Source organism: Bos mutus, chromosome 4 (assembly GCF_027580195.1).
Source record: "Bos mutus isolate GX-2022 chromosome 4, NWIPB_WYAK_1.1, whole genome shotgun sequence".
Lineage (NCBI taxonomy): Eukaryota > Metazoa > Chordata > Mammalia > Artiodactyla > Bovidae > Bos > Bos mutus.
The window spans coordinates 93489154-93512806 of NC_091620.1; the positions used below are offsets into that span (position 1 = coordinate 93489154).

The 23653-nt window shown below is 42.0% G+C and overlaps 1 protein-coding gene across 1 annotated transcript in view; it reads right to left on the bottom strand.

Moving 5' to 3' along the window:
* Positions 1-16650, bottom strand: part of LRRC72 (leucine rich repeat containing 72) — a 72049-nt gene extending 55399 nt beyond the window's left edge. Inside the window, exons 1-2 of the mRNA XM_070368860.1 lie at positions 16517-16650; positions 14363-14429 (exon numbers count right to left, since the gene is read on the bottom strand). Of these exons, the coding sequence (XP_070224961.1) occupies positions 14363-14429; positions 16517-16650 (201 nt within the window). The remainder of the gene's footprint in view (positions 1-14362; positions 14430-16516) is intronic.
* Between the last annotated feature and the right edge of the window lie 7003 nt (positions 16651-23653).

A 23653-nucleotide genomic window follows, 5' to 3' on the forward strand; every position in this document is an offset into this window, starting at 1 on the left:
TCTACCAAAGTTTGTCCAAACAGATCATTCAGCTATTTATTGAACCACAAACTACTGTGGTTCAGGATGTAACTAGTTTAGTCTATGGCTAGCTAGTAAATGTAGCAATGAATCAGGTAAGATGTCTATTCCCTATAAGTAAACTTTGAATAAGAGAAGGAAGGATACACAATGTTTCAAAAGAAGGTTGCAAATGTTAAGCACTATGAGAAAAGAAAAATACCACTCTAGTGAATTCAGAGGAATAAGAAAGTACTGTCAACCTTGGGAACTTTGAGAGGATTTTAGGGCAAGACTGACAGTTGGACTCAGTCTGAACGATGAGGACAATTTAGACAAAGATTTTGATGGATGAGTGTTTTAGTCAAAGTGAAGTAAGTACACAAAGGAGGAAAAGCAAGGGAAGAACGTACAAGGCATTAGGGCTGTACATTCTTTGGCTGCAGGAAAAAGGAATACAGCAAGCAACTGTGAGGGATCCATTTTAAAAGGTGAATTGGGGTCATATACTTGTGCTCACTTTGAAATTTAGGCTCAGAAGTATGTACCTACTGCTTAAAGAAAACTTTAATGGGTCAAGAACTCTAACTTAAAATCACATATTTTATGTAATATAAAATTAAATTTAATTTTGAATATATATAAATTAAATATATATACAATAAATATATATACTATCAGCATGGTGAAATCAGTGTAAGGAAGTCCAACAAAGTTCTGATTTTTCACATGACAACTATATCAATGCTTTTAAGTAATATCCAATATCAAGTTATTTTAAAATCATTTTTCCTCCTTCTCTTTTGGTTCCCTTGCTTTGTTGGGCTGTAAAAGAATGGACTTAATAACAACTGGGTAATTCATCAATGGACTCAACTCTGGGAAGTTTGCAGAGAAGTATTATAGGATTTTTAAGCAGGAGAAAAGATGTGACAAAGCATACCATATCTCATAGCCTAGGGTGCAGATTGAACTGCAGACAGGAAGCAAGGTTGCCTCTGGAAAATCAAGTCAAGATCTGATAAGCCTGCCTCAGGACAGAAGCAAGTGAGAATGAGCAGTGAACAGGTATGACATGTGAGATACAGAGAGAATTGATGAGAACTGGCAAGTAACTGGAGGCAGAGAATAAGGGCAAGGGAAGCCACTGGTGATGATAATAATGTGATGACATGATGATGAGAAAGGTGACTGGGAGGGAAGATGCATGCAGTTGAGAAAGGGTGAAATTGAGGCACTGGTGGAAGAGGTCAAGGTGACCACCAGAAAGTTGCAAGTGGGAGAGTGAATCTCACCAGAGTGTCAGGATAGGTATGTCCAGCCTGGTCGTCAGCCAGCACAGAGGAGAGAGTGGGACCCAGGGAAGATCATCCTGAAGTGTCTACATTTGGATGGAGGAGGAGAGAACCAAGCTGCACAAGAAGATACACGAGGGATTGTTATAAAGTTATGAAGAGAAGCAAAAAGACAATGGGAGCAGGGAGGGTGGGTTTCAAGAAGGTAGAATTTGAATCTGCAATATTGTGTAGCATGGTAGAGAATATCACACAGAAAAGGTATTCAATTTGCAGAGTAATTTCAGGATCTGAAAAGGGGGAAATGTTAGCTTTCAAATTAACTGACTGATGAAACAGGAAAATAAAAACAACCCAGCACAAAACTTAGATGTAGATCGTTTTAGCATAGAGAAGAAAAAAAGCAGCTACTTCCACTGCAGATACCTTGGGATCTAGATAAAATAGAATAACATATTTGAAAATTGTTGGGACTACTACATCCTAGAAGAATGAAGACTTTATTAAGGTCTATAGAAGAAAATATCCTCACTTTGATGGTTTATCTACTATAATGATACATTCCTATACCTTCATGCAATACACATGTACCACGAGTTAGTTAGCATTTAGTGTGAAGTTTCCAATTCATTATAGAACGTTCAGCCTTGATTAATTATCATAGCTCCAAGCCTTTCTAGATAAGTGTGAGAACTCGAGAACACCTTGTTAGGTCCTAAATGGCACAACACAATTGTGACTTTTTTCATTTCCCACTCAAGGATTCTTTTAGTCATTATCTAAACTGTCCTCAGGAGAAGGCAATGGCACCCTACTCCAGTACTCTTGCCTGGAAAATCCCATGGATGGAGGAGCCTGGTGGGCTGCAGTCCATGGGGTCGCTAAGAGTCGGACATGACTGAGCGACTTCACTTTCACTCTTCACTTTCATGCATTGGAGAAGGAAATGGCAACCCACTCCAGTGTTCTTGCCTGGAGAATCCCAGGGATGGGGGAGCCTGGTGGGCTGATGTCTATGGAGTTGCACAGAGTCAGACACCACTGAAATGACTTAGCAGCAGCAGCGGCAAACTGTCCTCAACTCTGCTTGTATTGTCCTTCAAACAACTTCTCCTCCCAGTGTGTCAATCTGCACTTTAGGGAAACAACATTTCAGGGCTCTACATGTATATATATCTGTTGGAGGGTCAAGATTTCAAATTTATGGTCTTAATTTCTGTGTGCCAGCGGGCATGCTCAGTTGCTTCAGTCGTGTCTGACTCTTCCTTCATTCTATAGACTGTAGCCCACCAGGCTCCTCTGTCCATGGGATTCTCTAGGCAACAATACTGGAGTGGGTTGCCATTCCCTTCTCCAGGGGATCTTCCTGACTCAGGGATCGAACCGTGTCTCTTACCTCTCCTGCATTGGCAGGAGGGTTCTTTACCACTAGCGCCACCTGGGAAATCCTGTTAGTCTCTATGCTGCTGCTGCTGCTGCTGCTAAGTCGCTTCAGTCGTGTCCGACTCTGTGCGACCCCATAGACGGCAACCCACCAGGCTTTCCCGTCCCTGGGATTCTCCAGGCAAGAACACTGGAGTGGGTTGCCATTTCCTTCTCCAATGCAGGAAAGTGAAAAGTGAAAGTGAAGACGCTCAGTTATGTCCGACTCTTTGTGACCTCATGGACTGCAGCCCACCAGGCTCCTTCATCCATGGGATTTTCCAACAGTACTGGAGTAGGGTGCCATTGCCTTCTCCGGTTAGTCTCTATAAACTGCCATAATTCTATATGCTGCTGCTGCTGCTACTGCTGCTAAGTCGCTTCAGTCGTGTCCGACTCTGTGCGACCCCATAGACGGCAGCCCACCAGGCTCCCCGTCCCTGGGATTCTCCAGGCAAGAACACTGGAGTAGGTTGCCATTTCCTTCTCCAATTGTATATGCAGGAGATATTAAATGGCAAAGGGTCAGAGTAAATTAGTGTGGATCCGGGCAGTCCCCAAACCCCATTCAGGAGATTACAGGCTTCTAGCCTCAGTGGAAGGTTTGCCTGGGGACCTTGGTTGCATTATCCCTTCGCCCCGGACCCCGGGGTGGCCTTTAGCGGACTGGAGCATCTGTCAGGATCCCCCGAAACGCTCCGTGGTCTGGGGAAGAGGGAGATGCTTACCGTACGGCTGATTTCCAGGGCAGCTTCTGCGACCCTCACTGGGATTGCTGGGGGTCGGCAGGCACGCGGCAGATGATTGGGGTCCCTGGCCATCAGGACACCCAGGCACTCAGCAGCACCTGTGATCGACCCAGCCTGGCCTGCGGCTGACTGTTCTGGCGGTTACCAAGAGTTACCACCGCCCTGTGGACTAAAAGCCAATCCGAAGTAGGGAAGATGTGAAGCCAAATCCGGACTTCTGTGACGTTTGCGCTTGTGGCCCTGCAACAGCCACTGCGGCGCACCTCAGGTCTCTAGTGTTTCTCCTGCGCGGGGTGCTGCATACCGCGGATGAAGGAGGGATCGCGATCGGGTAGAGACCAGAGACCACGAGTGTATCAGAGGGCCCCACTGAAGTCACCCAGTAATAATAACTCTATTGAGATATGAATATTAGAAAATTTAGGTTTCTGAAAAGTAGATGTGTGTGGAAACCACCAGCCACCTGTGGAGGGTAGGAGTGAAGCGATGCCTGGTGGAGTCCTCCTGGAGCTTAACGCAAAAGGAGGGGGAAAAAATCAATACTAGTGAGACTGTCTTTATTTTAAAATTTGACATTTTTGTTTATCATGTATGTTTTGCATTAATTTTTATTTTCTGAAAAGAAATATTGCATTAGGATTTATTTTGTTAAGCTGAGCCACTATTTGGCCAGTCTCATCCAATCTTGAAGACTTGATGATTTTATTTATATGAATTTGGTTTTCCTCTAGCTTGGAAAACTTTGGAGGCTGGAGGGTTGTGTTTTTTTTTTTTGCCAGGACCTAACACATTGCATTTAATAAAAATTGATTCAATTCAATAGGTTGGTTTCTTGGCACCAAATTTGAACTTGAAATCTAGGAATTAAATGTAATTTTTTGAAATGGATCAAGCTACTTGCATTAAAAAGTGTTGGTATTGGAATAGAGCATTGAAAAAAGGTTTCAGTGAAGAAGTCAAAACATATTATTTCTAGAACTTTTTATAAATATTTGAGTATAAATACATTTTATAAGTACTTGAGCCTGTTGGGGTAGGTGGATAAAGTTCTTCTCGGTACCATGGGGAAAGTAACCATCTAAGAACCATTGTTTAAATAGTTTTTAACCCAGGAATAAAAATCAGAGAGGAATGGTCCACTGAGAAAAGGTATAAAATAATTTACTAGCATCTTGTCTCCCATCTTTGCTGTTAATATGTATTACAACTTTCCAGATATCATTTATTAATATGCTACATAGAAAAATGGAAATGCATACTCCTTGGTCAATTTTGTACATTACACAAATGTGAGGTTTACAACCATAGGCTATTTATTTTTAGAGAGTGTCTTATAGAAGTAAACTACTAACCAGTTAATTTCTAGTAAAATCACATTTAAATATTTTATTCTGAAATCTCTTCACTTTACACTGATTCAGAGGAGGAAATAAATTTTAAACAGACAGCTCTGTTCTTAGGAAAGGAACTCAGAGACTCATCTATTAAGAGGTCTTTACATGTTCCCTCTTCAAGAAAAATTTACCATTAACTGATTGCAAGGACTAAATTAATGCAAGTTTAAAATGAAATGTGAAAGATGGGAATTAGTGAAGGCACTCCTTGTATAAAAGGTTCTTCCTAGATGTCTTCATACACTGGGAGCTACAGAAGAGGTACCCCTCCCTAGCCAAGTGAACAGAGAGAACTTTTACCTCCATTTGATGGGATTATAGCCTGAGGAATCCAAACTGAAATTTTAAAAATTCATGTAAAATGTACATTCTCCTTTATAATCAATTTTGTTTTAATATAAAAATAAAGTGGTTCCCCCTAACTCCCCTCAAATCTTTGAGTAATATTTACATTGAAGCAAGACACCCTGTGTTTATCCTGTGGCTTTGCCTCCCTGGCATGCTGCCATTGCCTGCAGGGCTATGCATATCCCAGTTTGAAAGCTCTATCATATCATGTATGTGGATTTGGATAAGAAAAAAAAGCCTTGTGTTCCAAGTCAGGGCATGTGGGGTTTAGTCTCAGTTCTGAAATTAACTATCTGTTGGCCACCTTCTAGTCACTTAATGGCTCTGAGCCTCAGTTTCTTCAACAGTAAAATAAAGAAGCTGAAAGTTTACTTCAAAAAATCCACTATTTAATTACACTCTCCCAGACAGGTAGAATGTATTGTTCACAGAATAAAAGGTTCTCATTGAGATGTTGACATATAATTGTTTTTCAAGAATAATTTGCTAGTAAAAAGTGTGTAAGAAAAAAATTATGCATGTAATGGCCATCATGAAAGCGACATAATTTTTTAAAAAATTCTCTTCTTAATTTGTCTTGAATAATTACCACCCATTCCTACTGAATACAATGACCATAGAATAAATAATATATCAGTTACTATCAAATTGCATTCTTATATGTATATCTTTTTATGATATATGATGCCATTCTTTACCACGGAACCCCCTGGGAAGTTCAAAGCTGTCTTCTTTGCTCTCTTCTCCCAGGCTAATGGCTGTTGCCTCCAGACTTTGAATAAACGTCATTTCTGAATCTATCTCCAAAAGCACCCCTTCACTGACATCCAAGGTCCATGCCCAGAATGCTACCACTTGATGCTTTAAGTGATGCAGCCCTTTCCACTTCATCTTTACATACCTGTTTTCTCTCAGAATTCACATACAACCCTCAAAATACCTTCCTGTATAGGAATAAGAAATGATTCAAGTTTGGAAACATCCTATATTGTCTGGAAAAGCTAGAAACCTCTAGACAAAGTCCCAGCTTAATCAAATGATATAATCAGTTCCAAACCTGAATTTGCTTCAGTGTGATTTCACATCTTCTCCCAAGAACCTAAGTTCTGCCCATCCCCTCCTATAACTACCTTTTCACTATCCTTTACACCTAGGGCATCACATGTCCATTAGGGTCATAGAGGGGGCAAGAACTCCAGGTGGGTTCATCCACTTGTCCCTCGGTGGAGTGCATGAGAGTGGTGGGGCATGAGTCCAGTAGAAGACTTGAGCAGTGTCCTCTAAATCAAGGAGCCTAGGGCAGAAGCCCCCTTGCCTGAAATTAGAGGTGGTACTGGGTGGAATTCACACAACTCACAAATATTAATTTTCATTATAGCACTTCATTGTGTAATGTCATCGAAATTACTAACCCTTCTGTTGCTTTGCTCAGTTTTGACTTGATGAGTTACTGATAGACGTTTATCTTAAGCTGGCAGAGAAGTCTTGTTAATGCTATTAAGAATACTGCATTTCCATAGAGAACAGACTTAGGGACAAGACAGCAGGGAGGGAAGGAGATGGTGAGATGAAAGGAGAGAGTAGCATGCAAACATATATATTACCATACGTTAAATAGATAACCAGTGGTAATTTGCTGTATGACTCAGGGAACTCAAACTGAGGCTCTGTGACAACCTATAGTGGTGGGATGGGTTGGAAGGTGGGAGGGAGGTTCAAGAGGGAAGGGACATACGTATACTTTTGACTGATTCATGTTGATGTATGACAGAAACCCAGTATTGTAAAGCAATTATCTTTCAATTAATAATAAATAGATGAATATAAAAAGGAATATTGCATTTTATCACACATATGATGTAGCAATCAGGCATTTCAAGCATAAAGTCTCTATATAAATGTGTGGCTCTATATACATGTATATATATGTGTGTATATATATTTATGTGTGTGTGTGTGCATGCTAAGTCGTTTCAGTCATGTCTGACTGTGTGTGATCCTATGGACTGCAGCCTGCCAGGCTCCTCTGTCAATGGGATCCTCCAGGAAAGAACACTGGACTGGGTTGCCGTGCCCTCCCCCAGGGGATCATCCAGACCCAGGGACTGAACCTGTGTCTCTTACATTTCCTGCAATGGCAGGCAGGTTCTCCACCACTAACACTACCTGGGAAACCCAGCATATGTGTGCATGCACATGTAAATGCATGTGTGTGCATGCGTGTATGTATATATTCATACAAATGTACACCCATGTGTGCACCTCCCCCTCACACACACATACATAGCAGGCAAACTCCACAATGCCCCCAGTGATCCTACTGGTTTTCTCATCCTTGTGTAATTAATCCTCTCCCCTCGTGTGTAGGCTGGACTTTGGACTCACTCTGAATGAACAATATGGCAGAAGGGCAGGCTATCACTTCTGAGGGCAGGTTACAAAAAGACTGTGACTTCTGTCTGGGGCACCTTCTCCCTTTTTCTCTGGCCCACTCTGAGGTAAACCAGTGTCCTGTTGTGAGCTGATCTATAGGGAGGCCCTTATAGCAAGGTATTGGTGTCTCTGGACAATAGCCAGAGTGGACCTGAAGCCTGCAATGGTCACATGAGCCAGCTTGGCAGTAGATCCCCCAGACTGGAGCCTTGAGAAGGTCACAGCCATGCAGCCTCCTGAGAAACTCAGCCAGAGTTACCCAGTGGAGGCACACCCAGATTCCAGACACTCAGAAATGGAGATAATAAATGTTTGCTGTTTCAGCTGCAAAAGTTTTGAGGTAATTTGCCATGCAGCAATAGGTCATTATAAACATGAATGTATATTATTGGGGTTTCCCAGGTGGTGCTAGTGGTAAAGAACCCTCCTGCCAGTGCAGGAGATGCAAGAGACACAGGTTCAATCCCTGGGTCAGGAAGATCCCCCGGAGGAAGGCATGGCAACCCACTTCAGTATTCTTCCCTGGAGAATCCCATGGACAGAGGAGCCTGGTGGGCTACAGTCCAAAGGGTCACACAGAGTTGGGCATGACTGAAGTGACATAGCATGCACACACACATGTATGTATTATATATAATATGCACATTATATATAAATATCAATATAGTTGTATAGCAGAAACTAATACAACACTGTAAAGCAATTATATGCCAATTAAAGATATATATATAAAAAATTTTTAAAAACTGACAAAAGACATCAATATCAATATCAATTTAAAATCTCAGAAGACCAGAAAGATACATTTAAATAATCAAATTCAATCTTTCTCAAAAGAATTCTTGCTCCTGTCACCTTATGTTGTAAACACTTGACAAAATTTCCATCCTGACAATTTCAAATTAATATTTAAATCTGGAAAGACAGATATATTTTTGGAATGTTATCTGCATGCAACTACATGTTTAAATGTAAAAATAAATTTAACTCTTTTATCATAATAGACAATGATTTAGTTGGAGGGTTGTTATTAAACTACAACTTAATCTAAATTGAGTTTTGACATAAAAAAAACCATCTGCCAGAAAAAATGCTATTACCAAGTCAATAAATATTTTCTCATCTTCTTACATGAAAACTTTTTCAAATGTGCTGTATGTTAAAAAAATGTAGTGAGACAATGGAAGCACTATTATTTTCTCAAGTTTGAGGTGTTATGTTGGAGCTGGGTTTCACCTCTGTTAACATATAGGCTTCTTTGTGACTCTTTCTAACTCAAGCATCTGAACCTGCTGGAATTTTCTTCTTCACACCCCCATAATTTAAACATTTCAGAATAAGGACTCAGCTTGAAAGTCATATCCCTTTTTGACCTGGATTATTTCTGCAGAAGATCAGTGTTAGCAGTGGCATCTGGGATTCCTGGAGACAGTTTCTTTGTTGCTCTTGTCTACAAAGTGGCAGAGAGACTTCCAAACTAGCTCCAAGAAGCCTGAGTTACCCACAGGCTACACATGGGCAATCAAGCCATTTAAAGTGCAGTCTCACTGCATGAGGTAGCTACATCAGATGCTCTGATGTCCTTTATCAATGTATTCATTCCTTTAGCCAGTCAGGCACTGAAACTGACAGAGTCCCTACCATAAGCTACACACTCTGCCATGGACTAGAGGATGTGAATGAGATTCACTCCAAGAAACGGTTGTTAGGAAGCAATCTCATGGGTATCTACAGCTTTAAACACATTAATTGTAGTTGGTTCTACTCTGATATTACCTGGCATTCAAGTAGATCATTAAAACCACTACTCTTATTTGCTTAGAGTGTGAAGTGTTTCAATTACCTTTGTAAATAATTCCAAACTGTGTTATTGACCATATTAACTGTGTACTCTTTGTAGCCTTTATTCAGCTGCTAGGTATTTTACTAGCAATGCTTTCATTACCACCTTTTCCCACAAAACAAAGACAAAAGATCAATAATTATTTTAATTAGAGATACTATGTATTGCAAAGCAGTTCAGAAAAACCTTTTTCATAAAAAGTATAAAGTCATTGAGAGATTTTGCATTGAAAGTACATCTAGAGTTTCAGAAACTGATCTTTGCTTCATGAACTCATTTTAGATTATAACAAAGGAAAAATTGGTTTTCCCAATTAGGGTATACTTTCCATGAAATTTGGCCAGTTTTTGTAAATTTGGATAGGAAAAGTAGACTAACAGTTAATTTTGGCTTTGCCTAATTCTTCTTCCTTTACTTAGAGATCTGACTAAAGCAGTAAGGAGCAGGAGTCCAGCTGAAGGCCACTAGATTCCTGTGTGCTAAGTTGCTTCAGTAGTGTCTGATTTTTTTACGATCCTATGGATGGTAGCCCATCAGTCTCCTTGTCCATGAGGATTCTCCGGGCAAGAATACTGGAGTGGGTTGCCATGACCTCCTCCAGGGGATCTTGCTGACCCAGGGATTGGACCTGTGTCTCCTGCATTGCAGGCAGATTCTTTACCATTGAGCCACTGGGGCACTATACAGGTGATACATGTTGGGGCTGTTGCAGGCATGGACAATTAAAAACAGGTGAGGGGATAAGGAGACGCAAGTGAGAGAGAACAGAACAAAGTAAAAAAATGGGGGAGGGGATAAAGAGAATGGGAGGGAAGCTGCAGAGAGGAGGTGAGGAGCAGGAGATAAAGAGAAGAAAAAAGGGAAAAGAAACAGAAAAAAGTGAGAGAGAAAGGAAGTAGGGAGCAGAGGGAAGGAACACATTGTGATTAGGAATTATGTTGTCATTTGATCACTGTCTTTTGAAAGGAGATGTTCTTCATTGGGGCACAGCTTCATTCCCAATCCTATGGCCCAGTGAGGCTGATAATCATAATCTTCAAACCTCTGGCATTAAGGGTAGGTACATGATCTGAGACAGGCTAAGCAGAATAATTGGAACTAAGGGGGAAAGGAGGATTTCTTTCTTGTGGTAAATCTATGCAGTATAAGACTTGGAATTAGTATCACTTGCTGCCTCAATACCTGAAACCAGGAAGCCCTCAAATGACCTAAGTGTACATTCTCCTCCCTGCTTGCCCTCACAGATAAGGTCCCTTGGTCAAGCAATCCTCCTTATCAAGCAGACCAGGCACAATTACTACTTACTCCTAAGCAGCAGATTTCAGTTCCTTGCCAGCCCGCAGAATTCGTCAATCTAATCACATCCTTGTGTGGGAACCAAGGCACCCCACCCTCTTATTCCTACAAAGCCTGCCTCCCACAGCCTCTGGTTGCTCCCTCCCACGGTCCAAACTAACTTGTGAGGAGCCATCAAACTGTTTTCTACAGTGGCTGCACCACCTCACTTCTACCAGCAACATATGGGTTTGAATTTTTCTACTCCTCACCAACACTCATTATGATTTTAATTTTCATTTCTCTAATGACGTGAGTCTGGGTGAACTCTGGGAGTTGGTGATGGACAGGGAGGCCTGGCGTGCTACGATTCATGGGGTTGCAAAGAGTCGGACATGACTGAGTGAACTGAACTGAACTGAATGACTAATGGATTCCCAGGTGGCATAGAGGTAAAGAATCCAACTGCCACTGCAGGAGACCTAGGAGACTCAGGTTGAAGGTCAGGAAGATCTCCTGGAGTAGGAAATGGCAATCCACTCCAGCACTCTTGCTTGGGAAATCCCATGGACAGAGGAGCCTGGTGGGCTACAGTCCACAGGGTCATGATGTGTCAGACACGACCGAGTGAGTGAGCACAGCACAGCACAGCAATGACTAGTGACGTTGAGTGTCATTTGCATGTGCCTGTTGGCCATTTGTATATCTTCTTTGGAAAAATGGGTATTCAAGACTTTTGCCCACTTCTTGATTGGTTTGTTTTTCAGCTGTTCCGGTTCTTGCATATTCTGAATACTATACCCTTGTCAGATATGTGGCTTGCAGTATATTCTTCCACTCTATTGGTTGTCATTATAATCTGATGGTTTTTTTCTACTGACTATTTCTACTCTTCTAATAATGCTAACTAGAACTCATCCTACATGTATTAGTTTTAAGTATTCATTTTTCTACCCTACTCTTATAATGAGAGGTTTTGTTAAAAGCCACTGTTAGAATAGGGTCTGCCTGACTTACCTCCCTGGCTTATAGTTTTTGGTCTAAAGGTGGGGATTTAAGCTTATCCAGACCTCACAACTCTAGCCACAATTATTGATCCATCACAGTAGCTAGGCCAATCAGAATCCCTTTCTAGGATCTTTTCACTATCATTAAACTGTTATTGTATGAGCCTAGAGACTGCCACCACCCATGCTTCTTTCTATATAGAAAGTGGATCTACAGTAGAAGAAAATAAAACTAACAGACAGAGACTTCCCTGGTGGTCCAGTGCAAGGGGCATGGGTTCAGGGAAGTTCCACATGTGGCATGTCCAAAAAATAATTAAATAAAAAGCCTTTATTCACTTAAAAAAAAAAAAAAAACCAACTAACATACAGAGCAAGAGAAGATCATGTCTAATGGCATTTGAGCTCTTGGTGCTAGCTAGCTTTATGCCTGTTTCCACTGCAGTTTGGTTATGTGGGTCAATACACTTTTCTTTCTGTTTAAGCTGGTTTATACTAGATTTCTCTACTTTAAATCAAGAATACTACCAAGTACTTTAAATCAAGAATACTACCAAGTTTGTTGATGTGGCAGTATTATCCTGAAGGTGTACCTTATAACGTCATGGAATTTTCACATATACACGGGATTTCTTGGATCTACATCCTGCCCACACTGACTCTGATTTTTACTGCAACACTTGCCCAGAGTTTTCCTCTATTGATCTCACTTGCCCCATTCCTCCCCCAAATTAAGAACTAATAAGAAAAAATTGAAATAATTCCTCTTTTTTCTCTAAAAATTTACATTAAAAATATTGGACAGATGCCAAGAGCTTGAAGTACAGCTGCATTTTGTGAATTAATTAAATATAATAATCCTCTTTGCAGTTTCTATTAGTAACAGGAATGAATGTTATAAAAGGAGCATTTACTAAAAGGAATGTGTTGTGTAATTTACTGTATGCTAAATGTAGGTGGTCTAAAAATATTCTACTGCATTCCTACCTTTACTAACAAACTTTTAAAATACTGTCACTAAAGTGTGAATACCATTCGACAAAGGAAGTCAACTAAGCCCTTTATATGACATTATTTTAAATAATCTTTTCTATATTTTCTAAGTCAGATTGTATAGCTAGTTGATTCAGCTACCTATTGTGGTGTTAGTTGGTGGGAAATGTCATGCATCCTGTCTTTGGTATGATTACATACATTCCTTTTCAATTTCCTTTTGTTGAGTTTTGTTATATTTTGTATTATGGCCTTAGTAAGTAGGATGTCTTTGGGGTGAAGAAAATCCCTTATTTCCGATCTTTGTCGTTTACAAATTAATGACTCAAAGTATTACAAGTGCACGCCCATTAACTGTTTATCTTGGTGTGGCCCACGGTGAAAATGACTTCTACTATCAAAATTATTCTGTTCTTTGACATGATCCCTTGGTATTTGGGGGTTCTGTTTTCGCTAAAAGTTCAGGAATTCCCTGTCAGAAGTCCTTTGACAAGAAAATTTACTAAGAATATTATTGGATTGGTAAACTTGACAGTTTCTTTGCTAAAAAAAGTATAGCTTCCACAGCTTAACTTCTCACCCTATGGCCATTTTGTTCCCTCCTGCCATATTTTTTTCCTATACAATTATTAATCAAATAAGCTATTTTTTTAACTTCATGTTGTTACTTAGATATGGATCACACCTAAACTGTAGGTAGCCATGGCAACATAACAAGCTCACACTCTGTATTAATGAAGAACATTTAAGAAGCTTCATTTAACTGGTGGAATGACCCTGAGGCAGTTGTCTGGAGTTCCACATAAGAGCGACCCACTGGAAAATCATAAAGCCTGGCTGTGGGTTTTTCCCAGGACAGTTTCTAAGCCCTGGATCTTATATTGTTTATCTATAAATGATCTTGGGTTTTGCTTCCAACCACCCAGTGTCTTGGTCCTTCTGGTTTGTCAGGCACAGAGCCACTAGCAGACTCGTTGGCAGTCATAGGTGCTAAGTATGGAGGAAAGGTATAGTTATCAGGTAGGATGTCTTTTATTATGGCACCTGGACACTAGGCTCTACTTGTTCAAACAGTTAAGAAATGCCTTGCCTCCATAACAGAAGCCCAAAGGAAGAGCAGTTCTGCGCTCTATACAGTCAGGACCAGGGCTCCAGAACCCTGCTCATTTTAAATGCTATACTCCTCTAAGTCAACTTCCCTTCAGGTCGCCTCCTTCTGTCACAGGACAGCAGTGGCAGCTCCAAGTTTCACGTTTTGATGTATTACTATTGAGAGGAATAAGAGGGGCTACTTTTATCATCACCTTCTGAGAGTGAAAACCTTTCCAGGAGTCTCTCCTTTCCTGAATGCATCCTTGTGGGTGTCCTGGGCCTGAATGGTGTCACAATGCCTTCCTAAACGCTGGCCAGTGGGGTGGTACTGCTATCATTCGTGGACAATTAAGGTCCACCTTGAAGCCCAGGTGGCCCTGCAAGATGGACTCTCCCTTCACTCAGCTTGGAGACTGACGGTCCACACGGGTCTGCTGGATGCCCACCTCCCCCTGCTGGAACTCCTACACCACCCCCAGGCTGCCTCTTTCCACAAGGACACGCTCCTTACCTGGCTTGAACTCTGACACTGCACCCACCGGCCATTCCACGAGGCTTCTCCAGAAATGAGAGAGGCTCTGAATCCTCAGTATAGGCCCACTTCATGCACCAATGAGTTTGTCACCAAGTTCGGGTTCTGACACCCCTGCTCTCCGTCACCCCACTGAGACTGACTGCTTACCCAGTGACAGTCTGTTCCAACAAGAGTTAAAACCTTGCTCAGATGCAACTTTTATAGCAGTCTATTTAAAGAAGCAAGTTGATATGACAAATAGCTATGTACAAAGTTAAAAAAAAAAAGCTATGAGATTTTTCCACTCAGAGGAAAAAAAGATGGGAGTTGTCAGAACAGAAAGCTGTGACGCTGCATGCACACTGGTGCTATAGTCCCTACAGTTAATACAGGTGGTTTTCATAAGTTAAAACATATATAACCATTTCTCCATCTTATCAGAAATATCTTAAGTTACAGAAAGTAGCTATTTAAAATGACGTTTTAACTGTAAAACCTATGTAGTGATATTTATCAATTGGAAATATAAAAATAAGTACCTGACCCTGTTTTGCCATAAATAAATTAAAAATAGAACCCTTTTAAAGGGTTAATGTCATGGTACTTCTGATCAGTCCCCTACCACAATTTCATCACTCCTGTGACCAGAAGGCAGCTTAGAGTGGTGATAAATCTTTTATGTTGCTGTATTACCTGCAAGATTTCCACAGCAGGCTCAGTTTACAGATGTGAAGACTGAGGCACAGACATTTAAGTAACGGGTCCAGAGTCACACAGCTGTAAGAGGGACAGGCAGGACCCACCCCCATGAGGCCTAGCTCCCTTGCCCTTACAATTCCTCATGTATGATCATCTGGGGACAAAGTACATGACTGTGATATTATCTCTAATAAGGGAAATCTAAGAAACAACCGGAGAGGGGAAAGGATTTTTGAATCATCTGTCCTGTGGAAATTAAACAGCTGTAAAAGAATGATGCAATAGAGTCACATTTACCGATGAGGAAAGATGTTTAGTTTATCACACAATGTTTGCTGTAAAAACTGAGTCAGGACCATCTACAGATTACAAAGAGAGTGTTTGTATAAACCTATAAATGCCCCAAGCAGGACTGGAAAGATTCCCAGCAAATTGTCCACAGTGTCAGTCTGGGAGAGCAGACTTGGGAAGTGAATTTCAATTATGAGAGAACAGAATTTGGATTGAGATGAGGAATCTCAGGGGGTGGGGGTAACTCAACACAGCACAGAAAGGGGAGGTCAAACAGGCCACCAGAGAGAGAGGAACACCCAGGAGGTTTACCCCACCAAAGGAGTGGGGTGAATTCCACAGGCCAGAAACTGAGGTCTCCCCTGCCTCAACTGCATGCAGGGAAATCAGCTGCCCAAATCAACTCCCGGATGATGTCAAGCATACCTGGGCCAGGCGTGCTCACCAGGGTCCTTCACCATTTTAGGGTTAAAAGGCACCCCTGCCTTTCAGCCTATGATAGGTAAATTATGGGTCTCTCACTAGACAGAACAACTCAAAGCCAAGTAAGAGACACAGAAGTCCACCAGGCTCCTCTATCTATGGGATTCTCCAGGCAAGGATACTGGAGAGGGCTGCTATGCCCTCCTCCAGGGGATCTTCCTGACCCAGGGATTGAACCAGCATCTCTTTCGTCTCCTTCATTAGCAGATTCTTTACCACTGGTGCCATCTGGGAAGCCATGTTGCAGATTAACCACCCCTTAATCATGAATGGTCTACTGAGAACATCCTGACCTGCTTTCTATTTAACTTCCTTCAGGAGAAGCCCAAGAACCTCCATCACGTACTAGGAAGGAGGCTGATGCTGGGGGTGAACATCGGAATGAGACTCAGTTCCTAGCCTGACTTAGTGAGTGGCCAGGCTTAATCTGCCAGTCCGCTGCCTTTAAACCTTGTGTCATTGCATTTGAGAGGCCACATTTTCTTTCTGACCATGAGTAAAGACACCATCCAGAATGCAGAGCCACCTGGGTAAGGCTCAGAGACTTGAACCTCTCCTGCCATGTTGGCTTCGTCTACTTTTGCACCAGTCACCGACTAATATTATCTGTCACCATATGGGTAACACTGGGCTTCCCTGCTGGACTTAAACTGTAAAATGGTCAGAACCTGTCCTCACATATCCCGGGCCATGTGCCCAGGATCAAGGGAAGTCTCAGCCTGGCTCCTCTGGGCAGCTCTCTCTAACTGGTCACAATGTCCAGAGCATGCTGGGGAGAATCTGGGGGTCTGGGAAAGGAAGAAGGTCACCATGCTAGATTCTCCATTGCTGCACTCTGAGGGTGGCCCCAGGATGGGAGAGGATAGGGCATCAGGGAATCTCCCAAGATGACATGATGGTTATCATCATATGGTGTTACTTCTTAGCAAATTCACCAGAGAGTTTCACTGATGTTAAGCATTTTCCTAAACCAATCCAGCTTTCCAGCAAATGTCAAAGACATTTTGGGTGAAACTCAGTGACTTATGGAAGTTAGGAACCTGATGAAATTAAAATGGAAACAATTTTATGCAGAAAAAAGTCCAATTGAAATTTTGACTGGGTTGCACTAAATTTATAGATTAATATAGGGAAAATCCAGGTCAATATACATGATTAAGACTTCCCATGCAGGTGTGAGAATTTGAAATGTTACCCTATTTCTTGAGATTGTTAACTCAGTGGAGAAGGCCATCCATTTGCCCTTCCTCTTAACAAAAAAAATTTTTTTAAACTGATGGCTATTTGTTAAACATGTGATATTGGGACTTCCCTGGTGGTCCGGTGGTTAAGAATCTATCTGCCAATGCAGGAGACACAGGTTTGATCCCTGGTCTGGGAAGATTCCACATGCCTCGGGGCAGCTAAGCCTGTGCACCACAACCAATGAGCTCACGACCTGCAAGTATTGAAAGCCTTGCACCCTAGAGCCCATGCTCTGCAATAAGATAAGCCACCAAAATGAGAAGCCCATGCATACTAGAGAGGAGCCCCTGCTCAACACAACTAGAGAAAGCCTGTGCACAGCAACAAAGACCCAGCACAGCCAAAAGCAAATAAATACATGTTTTAAATAAATAAATACGTGATATTGGACATAGATGGGATTTGTACTTGATCTTAATTGAGGTAAGGTTTCTGAAGCAATTTAATAAAGTGATGACAGCATCATTTCAATAAAGTTAGTGAATCATTTGACTATGGAAGTGTCTTACTTGGTGATTTTGAAAAGATTAATAGCAAGTTAGTCATAGTCCTTCTGATAAATGATAACATTCTTAGCTCTCTTTCTTCTTATTCTTACTTCTCACAAGAGTTTTATTTCCCAAAAATATTTGTTTAAACTCTTTCATGCTAAAGAACTATTTTAGGCCTTAGGGACACATCAGGAAAAATAAAAGAGAAAATTTCTTTCCTTCATTACATTTTAGTGGGTACAACTCAGCTATATAACATGATATTGTTGCTGTTACTGTTCATTTGCTCAGTCATGTCTGACTCTTGGTGACCCCACTGACTGCAGCACACCATGTTTCCTTGCCCTTCACTATCTCTCAGAGTTTGCTCAAACTCATGTCCATTGAATTGATGATGCCGTCCAATCATTTCATCCTCTGTCACTCCCTTCTACTCCTGCCCTCAATCTTTCCCGGCATCAGGGTCTCTTGAGTAAACTCCACATCAGGTGGCCAAATACTGAAGCTTTAGCATCAGTCCTTCCAGTGAATACTGAAGGTTGATTTCCTTTAGGATTGACTGATTTGATCTCCTTGCAGTCCAAAGGATTCTCAAGAGTCTTCTCCAGCACCATAGTTCGAAAGAATAAATTCTTTGGCACTCAGCCTTCTTTATGGTCCAACTCTCACATGCATACATGACTACTGGAAAAACCATAGCTTTGACTAGATGGACCTTTACCAGCAAAGGGATGTCTCTGATTTTAATAAGCTGTACGGGTTTGTCTATGGATAGAGCTATCTTTATCCATAGCTGTTTCCATGATAAAAAAGAAAAGTTGACTGTTTCTCCATGATGATGAGGTACCATTTGAGGGACTCATCATATTTCTGGTCCTCTCACCTTCTCAGCACATGGTTAGATTACACTTCCTTGGTCCCTTCTCATTGCACAGGGCCAGGTCACTAGCTACAGCCAGTGAGCTGCAAATAGAAATAATTTGGGTCATTTCTGAATGGGAGCATTTATATAACAGTGCAAGATCCTCCATGACATTTCTTTTGCTCTGACATGAGGAGGTCAACCTCTGAGATGGTGGCTGCTTCATCAGTCTGGGTTCCTGAATGACTTTTACCTCCTCCTGGGGGACGCGGTGTGTGACTGAGACACTTGTGGTATTGATTCTCTGAGGTTTCATAGGGAAGGCAAACTTTTTTACTGCAGTGTAGCTCAGTCTGTATGGACAGATACAATATGTTCAAAGGAGAACAGAGTGAAGAATTTTGTATTAGGACCTGTGAGCAAGTAGGTGCCAAGTTATACTTGCCTGCTTGCATGCTAAGTTGCTTCAGTTGTATCCAACTCTGCAACACTATGGACGATAGCCCACCAGGCCCCTCTGTCCATGGGATTCTCCAGGAAAGAATACTGGAGTGGTAGAGTGGGTTCCCATCCCCTCCTTCAGGGGATCTTCCTGACCCAGGGATCATATTCACATCTCCTGCATTGGCTGGTGGATTCTTTACCACTAGCACCACCTGGAAAGCTTGCCAAGTTATACTTGCACAGCACAATTAGACAAATATTGACCAGGCTTTGTACACTCCTTCCACTGGAATTAACTGGAATCAACTAGTAAATGTCTCATGTTGCCTTTTTTATTTCCTTTTCCTAATCGTTGGCTCCAGGTTGTAGCTCTGGTTCCTTTTCTCTTCAGCGCTTGGTACCTTCTCTTTATACACTCTGTTCAGTTCGGTTCAGTTCAGTCCCTCAATCGTGTCCAACTCTTTGCGACGCCATGAATTGCAGCATGCCAGGCCTCCCTGTCCATCACAAACCCCCAGAGTTCACTCAAACTCATGTCCATTGAGTTGGTGATGCCATCCAGCCATCTCATCCTCCGTCGTCCCCTTCTCCTCCTGCCCTCAATCCCTCCCAGCATCAGGGTCTTTTCCAATGAGTCAACTCTTTGCATGAGGTGGCCAAAGTACTGGAGTTTCAGCTTCTGCATCAGTCCTTCCAAAGAACACCCAGGACTGGTCTCCTTCAGAGTGGACTGGTTGGATCTCCTTGCAGTCCAAGGGACTCTCAAGAGTCTTCTCCAACACCACAGTTCAAAAGCACCAATTCTTTGGCGCTCAGCTTTCTTCACACTCCAACTCTCACATCCATACATGACCACTGGAAAAACCATAGCCTTGACTAGATGGACATTTGTTGGCAAAGTAATGTCTCTGCTTTTTAATATGCTATCTAGGTTGGTTATAACTTTCCTTCCAAGGAGTAAGCGTCTTTTAATTTCATGGCTGCAGTCACCATCTGCAGTGATTTTGGAGCCCCAAAAAATAAAGTCTGACACTGTTGCCACTGTTTCCCCATCTATTTGTCATGAAGTGATGGGACCGGATGCCATGATCTTCGTTTTCTGAATGTTGAGCTTTAACCCAACTTTTCACTCTCCTCTTTCACTTTCATCAAGAGGCTTTTTAGTTTCTCTTCACTTTCTGCCATAAGGGTGGTGTCATCTGCATATCTGAGGTTATTGATATTTCTCCCAGCAGTCTTGATTCCAGCTTGTGCTTCTTCCAGCCCAGTGTTTCTCATGATGGACTCTGCATAGAAGTTAAATAAGCAGGGTGACAATATACAGCCTTGACGTACTCCTTTTCCTATTTGGAACCAGTCTGTTGTAAACCTCTTGAATTGCATCTGGCTTTGAATGTCTATTACAACTACTACATATTTCTGGTTTAAGTCTTCCTATACTCTACATTGTCCCAAATGTAGCATGAACATCTTCCTTGGATTCAGTCTGGATGACCTTATTTCAGTGAGCTAAGAGAAGACTCTTGAGAGTCCCTTGGACTGCAAGGAGATCCAAACAGTCCATTCTGAAGGAGATCAGCCCTGGGATTTCTTTGGAACGACTGATGCTAAAGCTGCAACTCCAGTACTTTGGCCACCTCATGCGAAGAGTTGACTCATTGGAAAAGACTCTGATGCTGGGAGGGATTGGGGGCAGGAGGAGAAGGGGACAACAGAGGATGAGGTGGCTGGATGGCATCACTGACTTGATGGACGTGAGTTTGAGTGAACTCCAGGGGTTGGCGATGGACAGGGAGGCCTGGCGTGCTGCGATTCAAGGGGTCACAACGAGTCGGACGTGACTAAGCGACTGAACTGAACTGAACTGAAGAAAATGCTACAGTGTTCCAATGCATATTGATACACTTAGATTGGCTCTATCCTTTTCAGAACTAGTACTTTAGTAGTAAATGACACTTCAGTTATCATATTTTCAGTCCCATTTCCTCCTCAATTTGAATAAACTGGGATTGGTCAGATTGGAATACCACTTAGGCAACCAGAACTATGGGGTCTGTTTCTAGGGCAGTTTTTTGTTTTGTTTTTTTTTTTAATTGGCTGTATGATAAAATTACATGAGAGAACCTGCAAGATCCCAGAGCCCAGGCAGCACCCCAGGCTGATGACAATGAAATCATGGAGGCTAGGACCTCAGCATCAATGTTTGCTAAAGTCACCCAGTTGGCTCTAGTAAGCAGTTGAAGTTGAGACTCATTCTTTCAGACTTTAGTGCTGGATCAGTTGAAAGCAGGAAATCAAGAGAATCAACAGCAGAAGGACAGAGAAGAGAATTAGGTGTAGTTTTGCAGGGCCTCCCAGCAAAGGCTCACTTGCTATAAATGCTATTTTTAGCATCCATCAAAGTTGTGGTTAGACACATTTGAAGGCTGCCAGGACTCTATTATTTGTTAGCTTCTTCTCTCTTCTGTTCTAGCTAGAACATGAAAAGCTACCCCTAAACTAGCAAATATTTAAAAGCCGAAGCCAGGTAAACAGAATTGTATTGAGTCTGATAACAGAGAGGCAAAGCCTAAAGTTTCAAAAATGCTGAAATGGAATTGGGGAAGAGCACAGGTAAGAGGGCAGGAGGAAATGGCACACACAATTGTATAAGTAGGCTGAAGAGACCATCTCCTTTGTTGAGGCAGCCACCCTCAAAGGACCTGATGAGCCTGGGCAGGGAAGAAATGGGAGACGACATGTGACATATTTTGAAAATGTAACCAATATTTGAGCATTCTCTGGCATTTCTTATCTTTGGGATTGGAATGAAAACTGACCTTTTCCAGTCCTGTGGCCACTGCTGAGTTTTCCAAATTTGCTGGCATACTGAGGGCAGCACTTTCACAGCATCATCTTTCAGGATTTGAAATAGCTCAACTGGAATTCCATCATCTCCTCTAGCTTTGTTCATAGTGATGCTTTCTGAGGACCGCTTGACTTCACATTCCAGGATGTCTGGCTCTATGTGAGTGATCACACCATTGTGATTATCTGAGTCGTGAAGATCTTTTTTGTACAGTTCTTTTGTGTATTCTTGCCATCTCTTCTTAGTATTGTCTGCTTCTGTTAGGTCCATACCATTTCTGTCCTTTATCGAGCCCATCTTTGCATGAAATGTTCCCTTGGTATCTCTAATTTTCTTGAAGAGATCTCTAGTCTTTCCCATTCTGTTGTTTTCCTCTATTTCTTTGCATTGATCGCTTAGGAAGGCTTTCTTATCTCTCCTTGCTATTCTTTGGACCTCTGCATTCAGATGCTTATACCTTCTTTTCTCCTTTGCTTTTCACTTCTCTTCTTTTCACAGCTATTTGTAAGGCCTCCCCAGACAGCCGTTTTGTTTTCTTGCATTTCTTTTCCATGGGAATGGTCTTGATCCCTGTCTCCTGTACAATGTCACAAACATCTGTCCATAGTTTGTCAGGCACTCTATCTATAAGATCTAGTCCCTTAAATCCATTTCTCACTCCCACTGCATAAAGAAATGCTCAAAATTTTCCAAGCCAGGCTTCAGCAATACGTGAACCGTGAACTTCCAGATGTTCAAGCTGGTTTTAGGAAAGGCAGAGGAACCAGAGATCAAATTGCCAACATCCACTGGATCATGGAAAAAGCAACAGAGTTCCAGAAAAATACCTATTTCTGCTTTATTGACTATGCCAAAGCCTTTGACTGTATGGATCACAATAAACTGTGGAAAATTCTGAAAGAGATGGGAATACCGAACCACCTGACCTGCCTCTTGAGAAACCTATATGCAGGTCAGAAAGCAACAGGTTAGAACTGGACATGGAACAACAGACTGGTTCCAAATAGGAAAAGGAGTATGTCAAGGCTGTATACTGTCACCCTGCTTATTTAACTTCTATGCAGAGTACATCATGAGAAACACTGGGCTGGAAGAAGCACAAGCTAGAAGCAAGACTGCTGGGAGAAATATCAATAACCTCAGATATGCAGATGACACCACCCTTATGGCAGAAAGGGAAGAGGAACTAAAAAGCCTCTTGATGAAAATGAAAGAGGAGAGTGAAAAAGTTGGGTTAAAGCTCAACATTCAGAAAACGAAGATCATGGCATCCGGTCCCATCACTTCATGGCAAATAGATGGGGAAACAGTGGCAACAGTGTCAGACTTTATTTTTTGGGGCTCCAAAATCACTGCAGATGGTGACTGCAGCCATGAAATTAAAAGACGCTTACTCCTTGGAAGGAAAGTTATGATCAATCTAGATAGCATATTGAAAGCAGAGACATTACTTTGCCAACAAAGGTCCATCTAGTCAAGGCTATAGTTTTTCCAGTGGTCATGTATGGATGTGAGAGTTGGAGTGTGAAGAAAGCTGAGCGCCAAAGAATTGATGCTTTTGAACTGTAGTGTTGGAGAAGACTCTTGAGAGTCCCTTGGACTGCCAGGAGATCCAACCAGTCCATTCTAAAGGAGATCAGTCCTGGGTGTTTTTTGGAAGGAATGATGCTAAAGCTGAAACTCAATACTGTGGCCACCTCGTGTGAAGAGTTGACTCATTGGAAAAGAATCTGATGCTGGGAAGGATTGGGGGCAGGAGGAGAAGGGGACGACGGAGGATGAGGTGGTTGGACAGCATCACAGACTCAATGGACGTGAGTTTGAGTGAACTCTGGGGGTTGATGATGGACAGGGAGGCCTGGTGTGCTGTGATTCATGGGGTCGCAAAGAGTCGGACACCACTGAGTGACTGAACTGAACTGAAC